Below are 18,931 nucleotides of genomic sequence, written 5' to 3'. Positions count from 1 at the left end.
TCTTTGAGTCATAACTTTATGGGTAATTGACATTGTAGTCGTTGTTGATTTATTGAAAATCATTCAACTAAACCTCCAAACAAAATTTGAACACCTAAAAAATTAATTTTAGATCGAACAAAATTTAAAAGCTTAACAAAGCAAATAATCGAAATATTCAATTTTAATAACGATAATATTATATTTACTTTGTTGAGATATTTAGTTGGTATTTTAACTAATGTGGCAAATGATGTATCATTATCTGATTGATTTAATTGATTGAAAATTATTAAGTTTTATCATTTTTAATTTAAATAGTGATTTTTGTTGGTGACACAATAATTAAAATACAAAATAAATATCCCAATTAAATAAACATAACATCACTCTTTTAATAATTTGCACAGCCTTATTTTATTTAGTACTTTATATCCATACAAACAAATCATGTTTGCGAGATTTGACCAAATGAAGTTTGTATGACACCTTAAACCCAAACAGAGGAGGAGGACGAGGAGTAATAATAACAATAATAATTTAAATCAAAGAAACACATATATGTCCGGCATTTTAAATATTGTAGGGATGGGTTACTAATAAGCCGTTTATAACATAGGGAACCGCACCTTTTGAAAATTTTTATTAAAATCTTAATATTTTAACAAAAAAATAATTATTTCTTATTTTTTTCATAAATCAATAATATAAGAATAAAAATAATTTTAATTTATATCTATTTCGTTAATATATAATATTTCAAAGAAATAAAAAGAATCAACGATGATGAGTGTGTATATAAATATATATATCTTGACGACCTAATTGAATGTGATATTCTTCTTTTAAAAAAATGGTAATTCTTGTGGAACCCGGTCTAGAATTTGCATGATCAGCATTTTAATAGTTGAAGCAATGACATCAACATTAGAGATGGCAAAACCCCGGGCCGGGTCCAGGTATTACCATGACCGGACCCTGCCTGGATGCAACCGGTCCAGGTCCGAGTCCGGGCCGGATTTTAATTTGGGTACCTGAATTTTATATTTTTTAATATTTTTATGTGTATATATTTTTTTATTTCTTGGTAATTTTATAAGTTTTAAATTTATTTCAATAAAATTTGACAAGAAAATATAAACATTAAATGTTTAAAACTTTATATATGTATAATAAATGAGTTAAATAAATATAAAATATTTAAAATAATATATATTTTATAATTTTTTTAATAAAATCTGGATTCCGAGTTTATCAAGTGATGCCCAAAACCGACCCGGCTTCATACCCAGGCCGAATATTACCCGACCCGTAAAGTCCGGGTACGGTCCGGATCCGGACCAGACAGGTATTTTTGCCACCTCTAATCAAACATTGAAAAGCATTGCTATAACAATACAAAGGCAAGCTGAAGCTGTACAACTTTCATTTGTTTATATATCTCCCTCAAGAGTCAAAAACATCTCTCTTGGACTTGCGGTGTTACGTATTATCGCCTCAGCATGAGGCGATAGACAGCTCAATGGTATTATTCCATACTGATATTTTAGTTTTAAATTTCATTCATCTCATAATACGCTATTAATGGTTTTATTTTAAGATTTATTATTCTGTCACATGGCAGAGTAGTATTGGACTATCCTACGCACACAAGTGTTTCTCATTAATGAAATTATTAGGTATCAATGATATAAAATGATTGAATGGTTGAAAATCTCGCAAGACCCACCCATATAATTATTTTCATTATTTTTCGACCAATACTTTCATATCATGTAATAATCTACGCCTTAAATTATACAAGAAAGTTTTGTAAATCAAGTTATAGACGTATCATTGTTGTTTTAATATTTTTTAAAAAAAAAAAGCAATAAGAGAGCTATAGTCTCTAACCAGTTATTAGTTGGATGAAAATATCTCTAGTTTTAGATGATTTAATTTGATTATTTTGTATTTATATTCAAAACCAATGCTATTACATTACTTCAATCAGTACAACAAAAATTTGCACAAACACAACTCTCTAAATATGGATTGGAGGTCTTCTTTTTACTTAGTGTAGATTTTAGAGTTATGCTCAATAGATCTCTATGCTGTATTGTAAGCTTATTAATACAAATTCTTAATAAATTTCATATTGTAATATGCGTTGTAACAATTAAAAAAAGAGGTCAGACTATTAAGTGTCAAATAATCATAACCTCTTCTACAAACTGATATGACATAATTACATGAGTTAAATGAAAATACTCCTCAGTTCACATGATTTATTTTTATTATTTTATACTTTTCATTCAACTAATAAAATTGTGAGTACAACTAATTAAGATAATAAAATCTCTTGTTTTGGAAAATAAGGAGTTTGATGTTCAAAACTTGCTCATACGAATAGAGAGAGATAGAGTAAATGTTTGGCAAAATAAAAATAAATATATGCTACATTAATTTATAGCTCTCCTCACTAATTGATGTAAATTTTTGAATCTTTGTTTAGAGTTTTCAACAATACTTAGGTAATAATAATGTTAGCAATTTTAATATTTAAATATATTAGAACTAAAAGTTAAGATTTAAATATTCGGATGCAAAATATCTTATATTTTTTTTTTAGTTTTTAATCACAAGATATCTTAGAGACGGCTCTAACTGTGGGAGGTACCTTTAAGTCCGTACCACAATTCAGATTAAAAGCCCCCGTTCGAATCGAGAGGCACATGTTCTCCCAACAAAAACGACTTCCCTGCGACTTAAACTGAAAAGTAAATTCAGTCAAACCACTTAAAGTAACTCTATCATCAATGGAGCCAACCCTTTATTGTTAATATCTTACATTAATTGTAACTTAGATGATCCTCTCAATAAATGCCCCTGAAACTGAAATTACCCGTAAAAATTGAAAAGCCTTCGTGTTTCGTTGCGGAGCACAAATTCCAAAAGAGAGGGAGAGAGAGAATTGATTCAACGCTGTTCTAATTACAACCACATACGATACGCCACGTCACCAATGAATACACACACATACCCTATATATATATAATAATAATAAATGGGAAATTAAAGAAACGCAAAAACAGAATATCATCCTGTCAATAATATCAGAATCAGTTGAGCAGCATCAAGAACAAGAATGGGAACAGTAATAGATTCCCATTTCTTAGCTCTCACTGCCATTGTCACTGTAAAAACTTGCCACTTTCTTTCTTTTTTTTCTTTTCTTGCTCTTTCTCTTTTGTGTTAAAACTTGTTGATGAGTGTTTGTTTGCAGGTGGGTTACCAGTTGTTATTCTTTGTAATCACTGCCCTTTTCAAGTTCGATAAAGTCACTGACTTTGCTGGTAGATATCATATCATAATCACTCTCCTTTGTTTGCTCGCATTCATGTAAATATATTATCAAAACTACTAATTGGGATTCTTTAGTGGCTACTTGATTTTGTTTTAATTTTTGGTTTCTTTTGTTTCTTTTAGGAAGCACCAATTTTATTATTATAGCTTTGTTGACTCTCATTCTCAAAGGCTCATGGCATTTTAGACAGGTAAATTATTACACACACACACACAAATAATGAAAAAGTACCATGGAATTTTGTATGACAATTAGAGAACTCTTATTATTTTCAAGCAAGGCATGTTAGATTCTGCTTTATCACTAGCTTTGTAATCCTGCTTGTAAGTGGGACCTGATTTATGAATTTGGATCACAGTGCTGAGTTGAGCTATGCTAAGCTTTTTATAATCTTTTGCCGTGCCTGCATTTATACCATTGTATGGCGAAGATTTAATCACGTCTAATAACTGCCAATCAAAATATTATAAAAGCTTAATGCAAAAGGGCTGAACCTAAATCCATGATCCAGATATAACTGTTATTTAGATTTTATAGGGAAAAAAAATGCATAAACTAGATTTTGGGGGAAGTTGCAAATGCAGCCAAACACAATAAATTTATAAGTAATGGTTCAGTGCCTACTGTAATGGTGCGCTGCTTGTTTATATCTTGATCAAAGCTTAAGGGTAGAATGAGGGCAGTGAGTTTCTAAGAAGGGAAGGTAGGTATAGAAGGAGGCAATTTTGGGAGCTTGTTTATCCAATAAAAATGGGGAATAGAGGTTAGAGATAGAGCTAGTGGTGGCTGGCGATCATACTTTGATGCTCAAGTTAGTTCTAGGTTGGTTTTGGTGTCAAGGGTTTGCTAACCCTCAACAATGGCGTTGGCTCAAGGTTGAAGATGAGCCTTGACCTTTTTTTTTTTATTTGTTGGTGCGTTTTGCTTGGTACAAAAGAGAAAACCTGAGTGTTTATATATTGAGTGCACTTGGGGTATTCCCGTCACCTTGCCAGTTGGCGTTACTTTATTGATGCTTTCCCTACGCAGGCAGGTACAATATTGTCTTTCCTTCGGGTGGTGTAAACAACTCGATAGCCTTGTTTAATGATTGTGCTCATTCGTTCATTCACTCGCTTTGTCCATTTGGACACGTGTCAAGCGAAGCAAAAATGGTCCCAATCATCTTTGAGGGAGCTGTTTCATCTGCTACTGGCATGGCAGTTTTTTATTTCCTCTTTTTTGACAAGCTGCTCTCCCATTGGTTCCTTATTTCTAGCTGAGGAAACAATATTCCTTTTGGTGATAACAACCCCTTGTTTGCCCATTAATAAAATAATCTTCATCTCATTCTGTCCATGTTAGGATGAGCATTCCTCTCTGCGTTAATCTTTGGAGTAGCCAGTGTAAACCAACTTTACTTAATACTCTTTTATTTCTAACCCTCATTGACACGTGGCATTATATTGTTGACCTTCTATTTTCTCTCGAACATTTATCATATGATACTCTTTATGTTCTCTAGTTCATTATTCATTTAATGGTTTTGCTGCTTTAATTTTTCAGGTTGTCTTGACATTTCTTGCAGTTGTATGGGGTCTTCGCCTAGCTCTCTTTCTATTGATGAGGTACATTGCATGAGAAGCAAATTTCTTATTCTGCCAGGGATTTTTGTTTTAGGTATTGTACAATATCGGTTCAAAATATTAATGTTATACGAACAATAGTTCTTTGATTGGGAAGACCATATTTTACATGTCAACTGTCTGGTTATTGAATGTGTAGCTTTATCATACTTTTCAGGAGCTTTCTTAACATTGTCTTCGTCCGTCTAATTAGTGTTGAAAACATCATATTTTACATCATAAAGCTACAACTAGTGTTTTGGTGTAAATACTGTTGCTATTGGCTTGCCTTGTTTTATTTGAGAGTTGCTGCTGCAATTCGCTGCTGCAATTAGTATTCGTTTCAAATAACCTGGCTATTTGTCAAGCTTCCTCATCTTTTCCCTGGCTGTTTACTTTTGCTTTACCTGAATGTTTCTTATTTTACGTTTTCTTGTACTACACCAATCATCTTAGTTCCGTTCATGTCAGAATCAGTTTTTATACTGCAGTTTGATTAACAATTACTGTTTTTAAGTGTGAATGTCTGTACTGCCATTTCATAACATATGTGCCGTGTCCAGAGTTTTCCATTACACAATGTTGAAGATATTCTATTTCACTTTTCCTGCTTCTTGCTAATTTTAAAAGCTTCAACCTTATCTATTTGGATGTTTTTAGTCATCAAATTTCACCATTCTCATCCTTCTTCTGTATTCTTGCATATGCGAAATAAAAGTTTGCACTACCTGAAATTGATCTGAATTTTAATGGTTTAGTTTTCTCTAATCAGTAAACTAATGGTTTTCAGTATCTTTATTTCATTGTAATACATAGAATCTTACAACTCTAGTTGAAATATTTTGTAGGGAACTAATCACTTGGAATGTGTATCCTTAAAGTAGCTTTGCAATTTGGGTTTCTTATCGTCAGTAGATTATGGTGCGATATCATATCGTGTGTTAGATGAAAAAATATGCCCATGTACATGTGTCCATAATGTGTATCATACCTAACAGTTTAGCTGACCTTCAAAAGAATTAGATTTACCAGAACCAGAATCAGACTGACACTGTTGGGAACAGTGGTTGGCTAGCCCCCTCGGCGTAAGTTTCAATCTTTGTCTAACCATAGTAATCTAAACTGGTCTTGCGCATTTTTGGGATAATGGTAATTGTTATTCTTTAAGTGGCAGCTGAAGGTACATCTGCCTCCAGAGTAGTTGTGCTTCTTATAAATTATTGTTTTATTTTTAGAAACATTTATTATTCCTTTTGAAGAAAATATTACTAAATGAAAATATGCACACACAAACAAACCAAAATATGCATCCAATCAAGAATGGAAAGGTACTTTGCTGTTCTTGTTGCTGAAAGTAGTGGCCATGAAGGGAAAGGGATGATGAGGGATTTTAATGTTGGATAAGAATAAGAGGTCAGATGGAGGAGTACCATTTTTAAGGCTTTTGGAGGTATGTTCCTGATAAACTGCCACTTGGGGGCTATTGGGCTATTATCCTAACAGCTGAGCCTGTAGTTAGTGTTGGTAATAGTCCCTTCTGCTATCTTTCTTGAACATTCAGCAGGCATACCTTTTCAATGTAACCAAATGTTCCACAGTTATCCTCTCCTCTCCAGTATCGCTAGGTTTTTTTATTTTATTTTTTTTATTATTTTATGTTTTATAAACAGTATGGTTACTACTCATAAAGTTAAAGTTTATCTAAAATTTCTCAGGCCATCCTCTTGATTCTGTGACACTAGTGGTGTTATCCCCTCAGTCTAATATGGAAAGGAATGCTATTTATAACCACTTTGTTATGTTTCATTTGTGATTTTACTCTATTAACTCTATTAATGTTCCTGACCAGGCATACCTTTTCAATGTAACCAAATGTTCCACAGTTATCCTCTCCTCTCCAGTATGGCTAGGTTTTTTTATTTTTTATTTTTATTATTATTATTATTATTATTATTATTATTTTATGTTTTATAAACAGTATAGTTTTTTTTTGATAAACAGTATGGTTACTACTCATAAAGTTAAAGTTTATCTAAAATTTCTCAGGCCATCCTCTTGATTCTTTGACACTAGTGGTGTTACCCCCTCAGTCTAATATGGAAAGGAATGCTATTTATAACCACTTTGTTATGTTTCATTTGTGATTTTACTCTATTAACTCTATTAATGTTCCTGACCAGGATTCTGAATTGGGGTGAGGATCGACGCTTTGATGAAATGCGTAGTAATTTAGGCAAATTGGCAATTTTCTGGATATTTCAGGTATCTTATATTTATTGCTTTCTACACTAGAGAATCAGTTAGAGCTCTCTCTAGTTTATTCATGTGGGAATATGTTACCATTAAAATATGATTTATGCAATTTATACTACAGGCTGTTTGGGTGTGGACTGTGAGTTTACCAGTAACGGTGGTTAATGCGAGTGACAGAGATCCATCTGTTCAGGCTGTGGATGTGATTGGGTGGATAATGTGGTCGGTGGGTGTCTCTATTGAAGCTATAGCTGATCAGCAAAAACTGTCTTTCAAGAACTCCCCAGAAAACAGAGGGAAGTGGTGTAATGTTGGGTTTTGGAAATATTCTCGACATCCAAACTATTTTGGTGAGGTTGGTCCTTCACTTCTTTTAAATGTCACTACCTCTTAGATCTGGCTTTTGTCTGCAATCACTAAATCTAGTCATTATCAAGATTTTACGCTCTTGGTCATAGTAAAGTGATTATATCTCTGTTTTGTCATGTGGCTAGCTTTTTGATTTCCATTCAAGTCTTTTATTTCAAGTATGAAACTTTTATAATCACATGAAAAAATCATTGGCTCTAGAACTCAACTAGTTGCTTTTGATATGTAATAACATGTCTACATAATTATGGCTTAAGATTACCTCTGCTGGTGAATGCTTTAACAGTTGCTAATCTTCAAGATTAAAAGGCTTGAAAAAGTGAGCCAAGGGGCTCCCATCTCTAGGAAGATTGTGTCCAGGATCTCCAAACTGTCTATATTTGCTTAGTGAGGGATTGTGTAGGGTTTCAATACCAAATATTGAATATTATTCACTCTAAACCATAATAATGACACACATATCATTAAGTCATAATGTCACCACAGTGGTGTCATGCATGCACTGTGAAATCCCGCTTAACTATATACAACATCAAACACATTCATACTTGTCAGATTGGGGTTTTCACTAGCACAACAGATTTGTGCATTCTGATAACAAAATCTCATTAATGGAAAACGAAAGCATTCTTTAGCCAATTTTTTAAGATTAATGAACAGCGCAATGCTCTGGTGCAAGTCTTGGTTGAAATCCTTTTGCAGTCACTTAAGCAACAAGATCAGGGCTTCAAAAAACTACTATGAAGTTTTCCAATGAACTTTGTGAGTGTATGAGAATGTTTCAGGAGTTGGTGGGGTTTTATTTTATTTGTCTTTTGGCAGATGCGTCACATGGGCATGGTTAGTCAAATTGGCATGATAGTGAGTTGCGTTCTCTCTCTATCTAAAGATTGTTTTACTTGTCAGATGCCTGTCAAATAATTTAGATAGCCATACTTTATTAAAGCTAATGGAGGATGTTTTGTGAAATGCAATTAAAATGCCAGTGTATCCAATGCAAAACTTACAGGCGGTCAGTGAAATTAACCTGTGCATATATAAGGTACCTTAGTGTGCTGCAGTACTTGTATGGATCAAGAAAATTGATACTTTCAAAGAGAGTAGCCATTTAGCAATAAGTAAAAACCCTCAATTGTGTTCTCAAATTGCAGTTAGCATCCAACTCTAAGGATATACGGCTGTCAATCAACTCTGCTATCTGTTGCCTTGACCTTAACTTTTTTAATTGATAAATGTGGTGTTCAGATTTTTCTATGGTGGGGAATTTTTGTTGCTTCTACTCCGGTACTGGATGGTGCTGAGTGGCTTGTAATCCTTGGGCCGATCTTTCTTACATTGTTGCTTCTTTTTATCAGTGGCATACCATTGCTTGAGGTTTGCCTCTCTTATTACACACACGGGTGCGCATATATTTTATAGGTCCAAATCCATTTGTAAATATGCTTATGATGCCTTTCACGCTTCATTCGTATGAACGGATGCAGGAGTCAGCAGACAAGAAATTTGGCAACATGCCTGCATACAGACTGTATAAGAAAACAACCAGGTCAACCAATCCCTTTGGTTCTTATAGATTTACATTGATACAATCTGGTGGAGGAGCAAACCTAACATGTTCTCTTCATTTTTTGATGAATTCTCTGTTACAGCCCTCTGATTCCATTGCCCCCAGTAGTGTATGGAAATTTACCTTGGTGGTTGAAGACAATACTCTTTGAATTGCCTTTGTACAGCCGTAATCTTCCACAAGAAGGGCCAAACTGGTGAGACTACAGATTGTCGCCAGAATTATTTTATCATTGGAAATGAATATCGTAACTAGTGTCTCTTTTCATCTTTGTGCATTTAGTTTGCCGTTCCTTAAGGAATTATGGAATTGCAGCTGTATGTTTTCTTTATGTTGATTCTCATAGAAAATAGGGAGATTGCTAATTTTCCCCCTACTATAATTAATATATGTCATTTATCCCCTTACTGTTTTTATAATAGCCAGTAATCCCCTGACAGTATTAGTTTACGATATTACGTTTATTTTCAAATACACTTTTATTTATATTTATTATAGATTAAATAAATTATATGACTAGAAACTTAATAAAAAAGATTTTAGTATTGAAAATATAAAAAAAAATTTAGTATTGAAAATAAAAAATATATGTTTTGATGTGATTAAATATAAATAAAAGTGTATTTGAAAATAAGAATAATATTCTAAACTTATATTGTCAGGGGGTTAATGGTTATTATAAAAATAATAGGGAGACAAATGGGATACATTGATTATAGTAGGGGGGAAATTAGAAAATATATCTGAACAGATAAATAAGTTGAAAGAGAGTAATAAAATTTCAGAATAATTTTATGTTATGTAGTGGATGTACTATTCTAAGTTTGAATCTGATGCATGCATTAGTATTTTTAAGGCATTTTTCATTGTGCAAGGTGTAGAACAAACCACAGAGAAAGCAGCGATGAATTGAAGATGGGTTAAGAACGTTCTGATGGTTCAATTTTTCAATGTGGTCATTGGTCATACAAGGTTTCAACTATCAAAGAGGACTATGCTTACTTTCTAGCTTTCATTTGTAGCTTTTTCCCTACTTAGTACTTTTCTACAGCCTCTAGGGTATGACAATGCGCTTGTTGCAATTGAAGCTTGTTTATATTTTCATTGAAATTGTTTTATAGGATACATGAGAACGTGGCATTAGGCTTGTATAGAAGCTTGGAGAATATAGATATCATTAAGGCAACTTCAAGTGTTAAGAGAGATGAATGCTGAAATGCAGTTGATCATTTTAACATGTTGCCATTATAATATGTACATGATTACATAACCTGCCCAATTCTGTGTCTCGGTTAAGGGGGAAAGTGAGCAAATTAAACCCCAGGTGGCAAGGACCTATTAAAAAGCTGAGGCTAAACAAATGAACAACAAATTTGGACCCAAAAAACCATCAACTACAAACTTGCAGTGTTATTGATATTCTCCAAAGAAAAGACAGCACCAGATCTCGCCTCGGCTGATGACTGTGAATGTGATAACAGAATGTAAATGACCCATAAATGAAGGCATACAAGGTACACCAAAGACCACAATTTTGCTATCGGATTTCTCCTCAGAAACACCACACCAGCCAAAAATATAGAATCCAACTGCTTAAGCAATGATCCTATATGCTTCTTCCCAGAACGGATTTTTTCTTCAAAAAGGGGCCTCAAGTTTGATTGGGAGAGATCCCATGCTCCAAATTCTAAATCTCTTGATGAGGAGCCGGTCACTGGCTTGTTCTCATCCAGCAACCTTGAAACTGCCTGCAAATGTGTTGGGCAGAAATTATCAATAACTAAATTTGTTACACTTTTTTTCCCCCCAAAAAAGAAAGCAAACAGCAGTTTTGGAGTGAAATTTTACCTCAATTCTGAATGCAAGAGTGGCCTTCTCTGAGGAGAGAGCCTCCACCTGGTTGAATGAGCAGAATTAAAAAGTTACTAGTCTTTGAAAATTGCAGATATGGCATCGTAACACTCGACGCCTAATAGTTCAAACTGTTATGTGGTCTTCCATTACTAGTTAATAGTTTCAATCATTATCTCCTTAACTAGAGAAACTTCAATAACACAGCAAGACAAAGTAGCTTTTATCTGACACGGGATCAATATATTATAACGAGACTAACAGCTATATACCAGTGTTCTGAAAACATTAAGCAACAACAACCACCAAAAGAGAAATGCAATTTAATATCAAAACTCTTTTCCTGGTCCACTTTCAAAGCGCAAAGGTGGAAGGCATTTAGTAAAATGAAAAAAACTATGTTTACAATTTTACACTAAAAGGTTTAGGACTTCTACTTCTTGTTTTCATTCTTTTGTTAGTACAATATTTCAAAAGAAAATTACCATTCTTTCCATGAAAAGGAGTAATGTTATTATGGAAAGACTAGATGTTTCTATAATCCCATCCATGTGAAAAAAAGCCAAGCTAAGCATCCTCATTACTGGAAATTGTGGTGCGACCAGGTAAAAAGTTTAAAGGGAAAACCTGTGCTTGTTTCTGAATTAAATGGTCAGTAAGCTGACCAAGCCTTCGCTTTAGCTCAATTTCTACTTCTGTTGGATCCTCTATCTCCTTCCTTGTCATTTCGATGTTTCCTTCCAGCTTCTTTGCCTGAGATATAACACAAATGATTAAAAATCGATGTTACCAAAATGATCTCATTCATACTAACAGATAAAAGAAAATATTCTAAACATAAGAATGGCTTGAGTTACTTCTCAGTCAGTTTCTCAACATCACTATTACGTCATGGCGTTTTAAGACTTCGAACCTTATAGATGCACTGCATTGTTTATATTGTCTCAATATTCTAGAACACACGAACATCTCAGTTTGTAAATGAGTAACATCTGAAATACAGGCTCACCTTATCTTCCAATTGGATGATTTTGTCAGCTATGAAAGTATATTCTGCCTCAAGTATCTCCCGCTCAAATTCAACTCCTTTTGAAGCTGCCAACTAAACATTTTCACATAAAATGAAAATTCTATCACAAAACAGTCATGCAAGAATTTTTTATGCAGGAGGATGATATAAAAGCTGAATAAAAAGAAAAAGGAAAAATAAATAAAAGTAAATAACACATCCTAAGCAACCTACAGGGGACTGGCAGATGTAACTCACTCGCTTTAGATAAATTCCAGTTTGATGAGTATTGGAGTTCCTCTGGCTGAGTTCTAAAACAAAGGAAAGGTATTTCAGGACTCATTCCAAGCAATGAATATAGGCAGGATAAATCTTAAGCATATCGAACAAATTCACTTCAAAAACAGTCCAAATATTACACTACTCAAATGTAGTCAATTATATGCTAAACAATCTTCAGAGAAAAACCACCAACTAAATGAATGTTTGACATTAGCCTACTGAAAATTACTGCACTTGGGACAGTCATCACAAACTTGGTTAAGATCCTTTGCACAGTGAGGAGGTAAAATAAACTTTCAAGAAGGTGTAGGAGGTCAGATGAGACATGGACGAAGGTGATGTATTTTGAGAAAGCATGTCACGCGAAACAGCCAATACCAATAAACCCGCCTTGAGCATTTATGAGTCACAGAACATTTTCTACCAATGCTGGACATGTTGCATGGGCACAATTATGGGGAGGGCGCATCAGACACCAACGGATGGACACATATCCAATCAGGGTGTACACTTTAAAATAAGGGACAAAAGTCATGACTGAATTGAGAAACAAATATCATAATTGAAACTGCAACTTCCAAGGACCAAGAAACCGTACTTTTGATTACATTGCTTCATTTATCAATCGGGCTGTATGGCGGCTTCATTCTGTAGTCAACTCTAGGATACAAAGAGAAGTATTGTCCTTTTATTTATTTCTTTAGTTCAAACAGCTTCCACCAAGAAAGAAAAAAGAAAGCTAGTTGTATGAAAGGCGTCTGTTCGAAACTACAATCATTCTTAAAGGTTCTTATTGACACCACTAATATCAGCATAACAAAACTTGCAAGATAACCATTTTATCCCAACTCATGTCCAAAAATTTAATCTAAAAACTACTCCTTAATCAGTATTATTGATTCTACTTCTACCTTAGTTTTACAGCTCTAATAACTAACAATAAGGTTAATGCTCTAGAAGGTTTCAGCTTTTCTATTTTACTAGACTAAGGCAATATAAACATCTTCAAATCCTAATTTATATCCTTTTTTCATCTAACCTCAAAATATAAAGTCCCATAATGTGAGCTGAAATTCCCACAATTTAATTTTTGAATGCTCCCCCCCTAAAAAAAAAAGGGTTACTTTTTGGAGGCCAGCAATGAGACAGGAACCAACCATTGCCGCGTCAAATACAATTATCATCACATATACAATAAGATTGCAGCTTTTAAAGTAGCCTACAGTCATGGCCCACCTATGATTTAAAAAGAAAACTGCAATAATTAGTGTTGAACTTTGGTCTTATCCAGCAATTTTCTTTTTTATTTATTTATTTATTTTTTTGGATAACCCAGACTCCCGCACCATGGGACCATCGGTCCACCCCTGCCAAGCCCTAAACTGGGAGATCAATCAGGCGCCATGACCTATTGACAACAAAAGGTGGAATTTTTAAGCTCACCAAAAGGATTGAACCCAAGACCTCGATACAGCCAAAGCACCAAATCTCATGCCCTCAACCAACTGGGCTGCCCCTTTGCGGGCGATCTTATCCAACAATAAGGTAGCAACTTTTCAAGAAGTCATGCAAGTCCCATTTGATTGCTAGGGAAGTGGTTGAATTGCAGTGCTAGAGGTGGGCAACTGAAAATTTTGGTTCAGTTTGGTCCTTCATAAATTTATAATTTTTTTTGTTAATTTTCTTTCAAAATTTAACTTTTTTATTTTTGGTTTTCTTATGTCTCTTAAATCATGCCACGTGGCACTATTTTAATATAAAAAATGTTAACCCTTTTTTAGGTTCGGTTCCGGTTTTGAGAATTTGAACTGAAAACCAAACCAAAATTTTCTGTTCCGATTTTTTTCGATTCATTTATATTATTGTTTTCTTTTTTTAGGGGAAAACAAACCAAACTGAATCCGTTTTCCTCGGAACCGGTTCAGTTCTGTCCACCCCTATGCAGTGGCGTCATTTTTGGGGGCTGGGGGAGAATGTAGGGAGATGTATTTTATTTATTTATTTATTTATTTTTCAAAATATTCAAACGATCAGATAATATCAAAAGATAACATACCTTCATGGGCCACTTCTTTCAACTCTGTTTGTTGTCGAAGTTCAGCTACTTGATTAGTCTGGCCCCACAAAAAACAGGAAAAACAATTATTTAAACACGTAGTTGGTGTAAATCGAAAGGAGGCAAGTCAAATGTTTGCCCTGTTTCACACTATAACTCATCAAATTTTTACTAATTTACACCACTACATGTGTGTATTCATCAGTGTTAGTGAAGTTTCATAAGCTAAAGCAGGGGAAGCTGAGTAAAAAATTTATCCTGTTTGACACTATAGCTCATCAATGATTCACCATCGCCAGTATGAATATATCTCATTATTAAACCACCATAATTTTGCCACAAACGCTCAGACAACAACTAGCTGATCTTAAATCACAGTACTAGTAATTTATTGTAGAAGTAATAATGCAAAAGTAGGATCTAAATTAGCCAAAAAAAAAAAAAAAATACTGCTCTAAGATTCCCAAAATAATTGAAGAACAGTTAACAGGATAAAGAAAGAGATGGATTTGCAACCCAACAAAGAATTAGAATGACATCATACCTCCATTTCAAGTTTCTTCTGTGCAGCAGCAAGGGCTCTCGCAAGATCAGCATTTGCAGTCTGCAACCGGCATTTATCATTAGAAACCACAAATTAACCCTTAATAATGGCATGGCAAGAACTTCAATAAAGTAGGAATCATTTAGCTCGTCATAGGATACAATCGAAAAATTGATGACACAGTCCAAATAATATGTAATCCAGCCTTCTAAAAAAGGATGCAGTACCTCCAGTTTAGCCAATAGTTGAAGGGCTTCCATTCTGGTATTATTATGTCTCTGCTTTTCTAACTCAACAGCGTCCATAGTCTCCATCATACTTGTCTGAAGCTCCGAAGCCTGAAAGAAGTTAGAAGATAATGTCAACTACTATGAATAAAGAAGTTAGAAGATAATGTCAACTACTATGAATAAAGAAGTTAGAAGATAATGTCAACTACTATGAATAAAGAAGTTAGAAGATAATGTCAACTACTATGAATAAAGAAGTTAGAAGATAATGTCAACTACTATGAATAAAGAAGTTAGAAGATAATGTCAACTACTATGAATAACACCAGAGAATCGAGTATAAACTCTTGGGAGATAAGAAAATCTTGGAAGCTCCTGAGAACGGGTCAAATTGGGTGAATCACAAAGATTTTAGAAATTTTACATGAACAACACATTTACAGAATCATTGCCACATACAAACTTGTTTAATATGTATCCTAATGATAAAAACCCAAAATGAATAAGCATCTTTCTGAAAAAATTTAACAGAACATGCTTCTTGTAAGAATGTTGTTTTAAGGGGACAAAGTATTTATCACGGAACAAGAGGATTTTGTAGAGTTTCACATGCTTAAATTTTCAGGATACTATATTCATGTATTAAAACTGCTTCAAGATCAAACTGGAAACCCTTAAAATTGAGCCCTCCAAGTGCTTAAAAGACAGTAGCATTTAAACTCTATGCGAAATTCAAACAATTGGCCTGGTCCTTTGAATTGTGAAAACCTAACGAGAGAAGGACAAGAAATAGGAAAGAAAGAAAGCAGCAATCCTATTACTTCTTTCTTATTAAAAGCATAGTGAATAAACAAGTAAATATATATTTCAGGAGTGTGTGTGTGTTTGAGTGTTTGCATCAGGTTAGTTGGAATTTCCCAGAATCTGAAAACCAAGCATGAACCTGAACTGATGTTCAAAGAAGACTTTCATGCTAATCTTGACCCAAATTTACCAAAAGCCATCTTTTTGGAAGAATACCAATGCTAAGATTGTAATGGCAGAACACTTTAGCCACATAAAGCAATTCCCAGGTGCTACGGCTGAGGGTCTGGGAGGAGTTCCTAGGTTCTAATCATGATAACTCATACATGTGAAAAAGCTACATATTTTACCATATCACACATTAAGGATGTCAAATTATCAGGATCACACTTGAGATTCAGGAGAGGGCCTTGTCTTTTACTTTCCAACTCAATTTTCTACTGGCAAAGTGAAGCAGTAGATGCTTGGATGATGCTGAAGGAAATGTTCAGTTCAAGTATCAAGCCAATTTCCCTACACTGATTTTTCAGTCAGCTGTGCAAAACAATTTTAAAAAGTGCCTGAAGTCAATAAAAGTTATAACAACACAGAATTGCTCATAAGTTGTTTATCCTAGAATTACCATGGTTCTTTCAAACATATCTTCACTTCAAATTATTTGATAAACTGGTTCAAAATTCAAAGCTTGCAATAAGAAATCACAAACATATAATAATTCATTATTTTCCTTGTAACTGAAAACAAACTAGACATTATTTTTTCAGTCATCAAAGAAAAGCATGACCGTGATTAAACCAATCATCAAATAAATAACCAACAACATTACCTCTTTTACTTGTTGTTTGGCTCGTTCTTCAAGTATTTTCTCCAAGCTCTGCTTCTCACCCTCTAATCGAGCAACCATATTTTCACGCTCTTTAATGGCATCCCCTGCTTTAGCTGCTGCTTTCTCAGCCAAAATCTTCTCCCTCAGCTTCCTCCTTTCCTCCCTCTCTCGTTCACTTTCAGATTCAGAAGACGACGAATCTGAATTGGAATCAGATCCATCCTCACTTGTTGAAGAAGATCCTCTCTTCGAATCATTTAATACAGAAGCCCTAATTCCTTCATTGGATTTATGGTTCCCTCTAATGTTACTCGGCAACCGCCCATCAACATCATTCATTCCGATCTTCACATCGGAAAATGCATCAACTTTCCCAGGTACGGACACCATTTCCAACCGGCTATTCTTCTTAACATCGTCATTTTCTTTACTTCTACCATCTTGGGGTTTTACATCTTGCCCATTTATATTCTTCCCATCATTTTGCAATTCAACGCTTGACGACCTCCCTGAAGAACCAGACTCGTCCCCATCACTAGGCTTATTTCCACCATTTACCTTACTCCATCCAGATTTAATCAAGCTGCTATTTTTATTAATCTTCCTATTTCTATTACCCAAAGTGCCCCCTTGCCTCCTTCTCTCATCCTTCCTAACATTTCCCAAACTCAGACCCTTATCAGGCGTGCCAAGCAATTCGGTCCAGTCACTATCAGTAAGCGTAGACTTATGTTTAGTTTCTTTCGAACTTGTGAATGAATTATTTCTATTATAAACGTTTTTAACATTAGGGTCACTCTGCAATTTGCCTCTGTAATCATTAATTTCTTGTGTTCTCTTCTTCAATTGATCCTTTAATGAAACAGAGCCACTGCTCTTTGATGGGCCATCGATTTGAGGATCTTCAGATCGAGGCTTATCGCCCTTGCCAAGCGATTCTGCCGCTTGTTGATCGATCTGAGCCGTTGATTAAGTAATTCAATTTACAGAAAAAGAATAAAACTGACATCAAATGAAAAATAAAAGTAAAATTAAAAAAATAAAAGCTTTCAAAAAAAATGAAGAAATGAGAAAGAGAGAAATTGAACCTGTTGAAGGAAAGTTTCAGCGACTTTGAGTTTGTTGGAGATCCAATGCGCCATTGTAATTACTGATTTTTTTTTTAATTTTCAAATCAAATACAGTTACTTATTTAACACATTTTAATGAAGTATAATCAACAATGATCTTTTATATTTTCTCTTTGCTTTCGCTCGACGAACAAACAATGAGATGACGAAGGTGGAAGCGGAGGATGCAGATTTGCAGAGCACTAAGTGCCAAAGTAACGGTGTCGTTTCAACTTTGGATTAGACAATTTAATATTTCCAGTTAAATAACTCCACGTCTAGGGGAGGTGGTTGTGAATTTAGGAAACAGCTTCATTTACCGGTGGTTTCTCCAAACATCAGGGGTGGTATCTGCTAATCACCCTTAAAAACTTTTTAACTAGGCAATTGCTAATTTGTAATTTACACCCATACAAAAACATGCAAAAAGTTGTAACAGGCAGTGGGATCTGCTTGATTTTTGCATGAACGTAAATTACAGCAACTGTAACTTAACAAGACCCTTATACCTATCGTTTAACGTGAAAACTAAAAAGTTTACATAATAGGATGAGGGAACATGACTGTACTCGGGCTCAATTATGACAGACTAACACAGACAGAAAAATTTGTGTAATTATGTGGCAAAATAGTAAGTTTTACTATATAATATATTGAATTTTTTTATTGTAAATTTAGTATGTTAAAGTGAGACAAATCTTTTTAGGGATGACAATGGAGACGAAATTTTTAGTGAGCTAAGCTAGGCTACATATTGAGAAAAAACTTAGTTTTATTACAAAACTGCCACTTTCTCAATTATACAAAAGTACCAGAAGAGTATTTACAAAACTATCACTATTACAGTTTCACTAAATTGTCATGATAATATTTACAAAATTGTCACTCCAGTATTATTTTAATTTTCAAAAAATGATAATTATTTACCGACCACTTATTATTTCAGACTTTTTTAAAAACATACAAATATTTTTTTTTGGCAGAAATTCACCTAAAGTTTACAAAATTTTTCATTAGTCCACTTTTGCCATAATACCATAAAGAGATTTAATGAAATATTAGTCAAATGATTTTTTCTACCCCAAATATAGAATGACAATTT

General features: G+C 34.0%; 2 protein-coding genes across 6 annotated transcripts; one reads left to right on the top strand and one right to left on the bottom strand.

The window, feature by feature from the left end:
* Positions 1-3,001: 3,001 nt before the first annotated feature.
* On the top strand, positions 3,002-10,355 carry LOC102618389 (uncharacterized). Of its 4 annotated transcripts, none has more exons than XM_052435169.1 (10): positions 3,002-3,157; positions 3,245-3,314; positions 3,448-3,515; positions 4,871-4,932; positions 7,110-7,191; positions 7,304-7,537; positions 8,797-8,925; positions 9,036-9,097; positions 9,201-9,314; positions 10,000-10,355. In XM_052435169.1, coding segments are annotated over exons 1-10 (873 nt in total). In that variant the 5' UTR covers positions 3,002-3,106; the 3' UTR covers positions 10,001-10,355. The 4 variants fall into 4 exon arrangements, with proteins under 4 accessions (XP_052291129.1, XP_052291128.1, XP_052291130.1 ...); XM_052435168.1 differs by having other exon boundaries at positions 9,994-10,355; XM_052435170.1 differs by lacking the exon at positions 10,000-10,355 and having other exon boundaries at positions 8,797-8,951.
* LOC102618100 (golgin candidate 2) lies at positions 10,328-18,065 on the bottom strand. 2 transcript variants are annotated; one of them, XM_052435163.1, is made up of 10 exons: positions 17,809-18,065; positions 16,721-17,677; positions 15,088-15,198; positions 14,861-14,920; positions 14,317-14,374; positions 12,213-12,289; positions 11,979-12,071; positions 11,597-11,722; positions 10,967-11,014; positions 10,328-10,866 (listed from the first exon to the last, which is right to left on the bottom strand). In XM_052435163.1, exons 1-10 carry the CDS (start codon positions 17,860-17,862, stop codon positions 10,513-10,515), a joined length of 1,938 nt encoding a protein of 645 aa, XP_052291123.1. In that variant the 5' UTR covers positions 17,863-18,065; the 3' UTR covers positions 10,328-10,512. The 2 variants fall into 2 exon arrangements, with proteins under 2 accessions (XP_052291123.1, XP_052291125.1); XM_052435165.1 differs by having other exon boundaries at positions 12,237-12,289.
* Positions 18,066-18,931: the final 866 nt, after the last annotated feature.

Source organism: Citrus sinensis, chromosome 1 (assembly GCF_022201045.2).
Source record: "Citrus sinensis cultivar Valencia sweet orange chromosome 1, DVS_A1.0, whole genome shotgun sequence".
NCBI classification, from domain to species: domain Eukaryota; kingdom Viridiplantae; phylum Streptophyta; class Magnoliopsida; order Sapindales; family Rutaceae; genus Citrus; species Citrus sinensis.
Note: the sequence above shows the minus strand (reverse complement) of the source record. Positions and strands in the feature narration are given on the sequence as shown.

What these genes read in the sequence shown, in the direction of transcription:
- LOC102618100 (XM_052435163.1), bottom strand. Translation starts at nt 17,862, where the DNA reads ATGGCGCATTGGATCTCCAACAAACTCAAAGTCGCTGAAACTTTCCTT. An exon ending in TAATTCAGAAACAAGCACAG is followed by an intron (nt 11,015 to 11,596) that starts GTTTTCCCTTTA and finishes TCATTCAACCAG; the next exon opens with GTGGAGGCTCTCTCCTCAGA. An exon ending in CTCTTGCATTCAGAATTGAG is followed by an intron (nt 10,867 to 10,966) that starts GTAAAATTTCAC and finishes ACACATTTGCAG; the next exon opens with GCAGTTTCAAGGTTGCTGGA.
- LOC102618389 (XM_052435168.1), top strand. Translation starts at nt 3,107, where the DNA reads ATGGGAACAGTAATAGATTCCCATTTCTTAGCTCTCACTGCCATTGTC. An exon ending in GCTCATGGCATTTTAGACAG is followed by an intron (nt 3,516 to 4,870) that starts GTAAATTATTAC and finishes TTAATTTTTCAG; the next exon opens with GTTGTCTTGACATTTCTTGC. An exon ending in GCTCTCTTTCTATTGATGAG is followed by an intron (nt 4,933 to 7,109) that starts GTACATTGCATG and finishes GTTCCTGACCAG; the next exon opens with GATTCTGAATTGGGGTGAGG.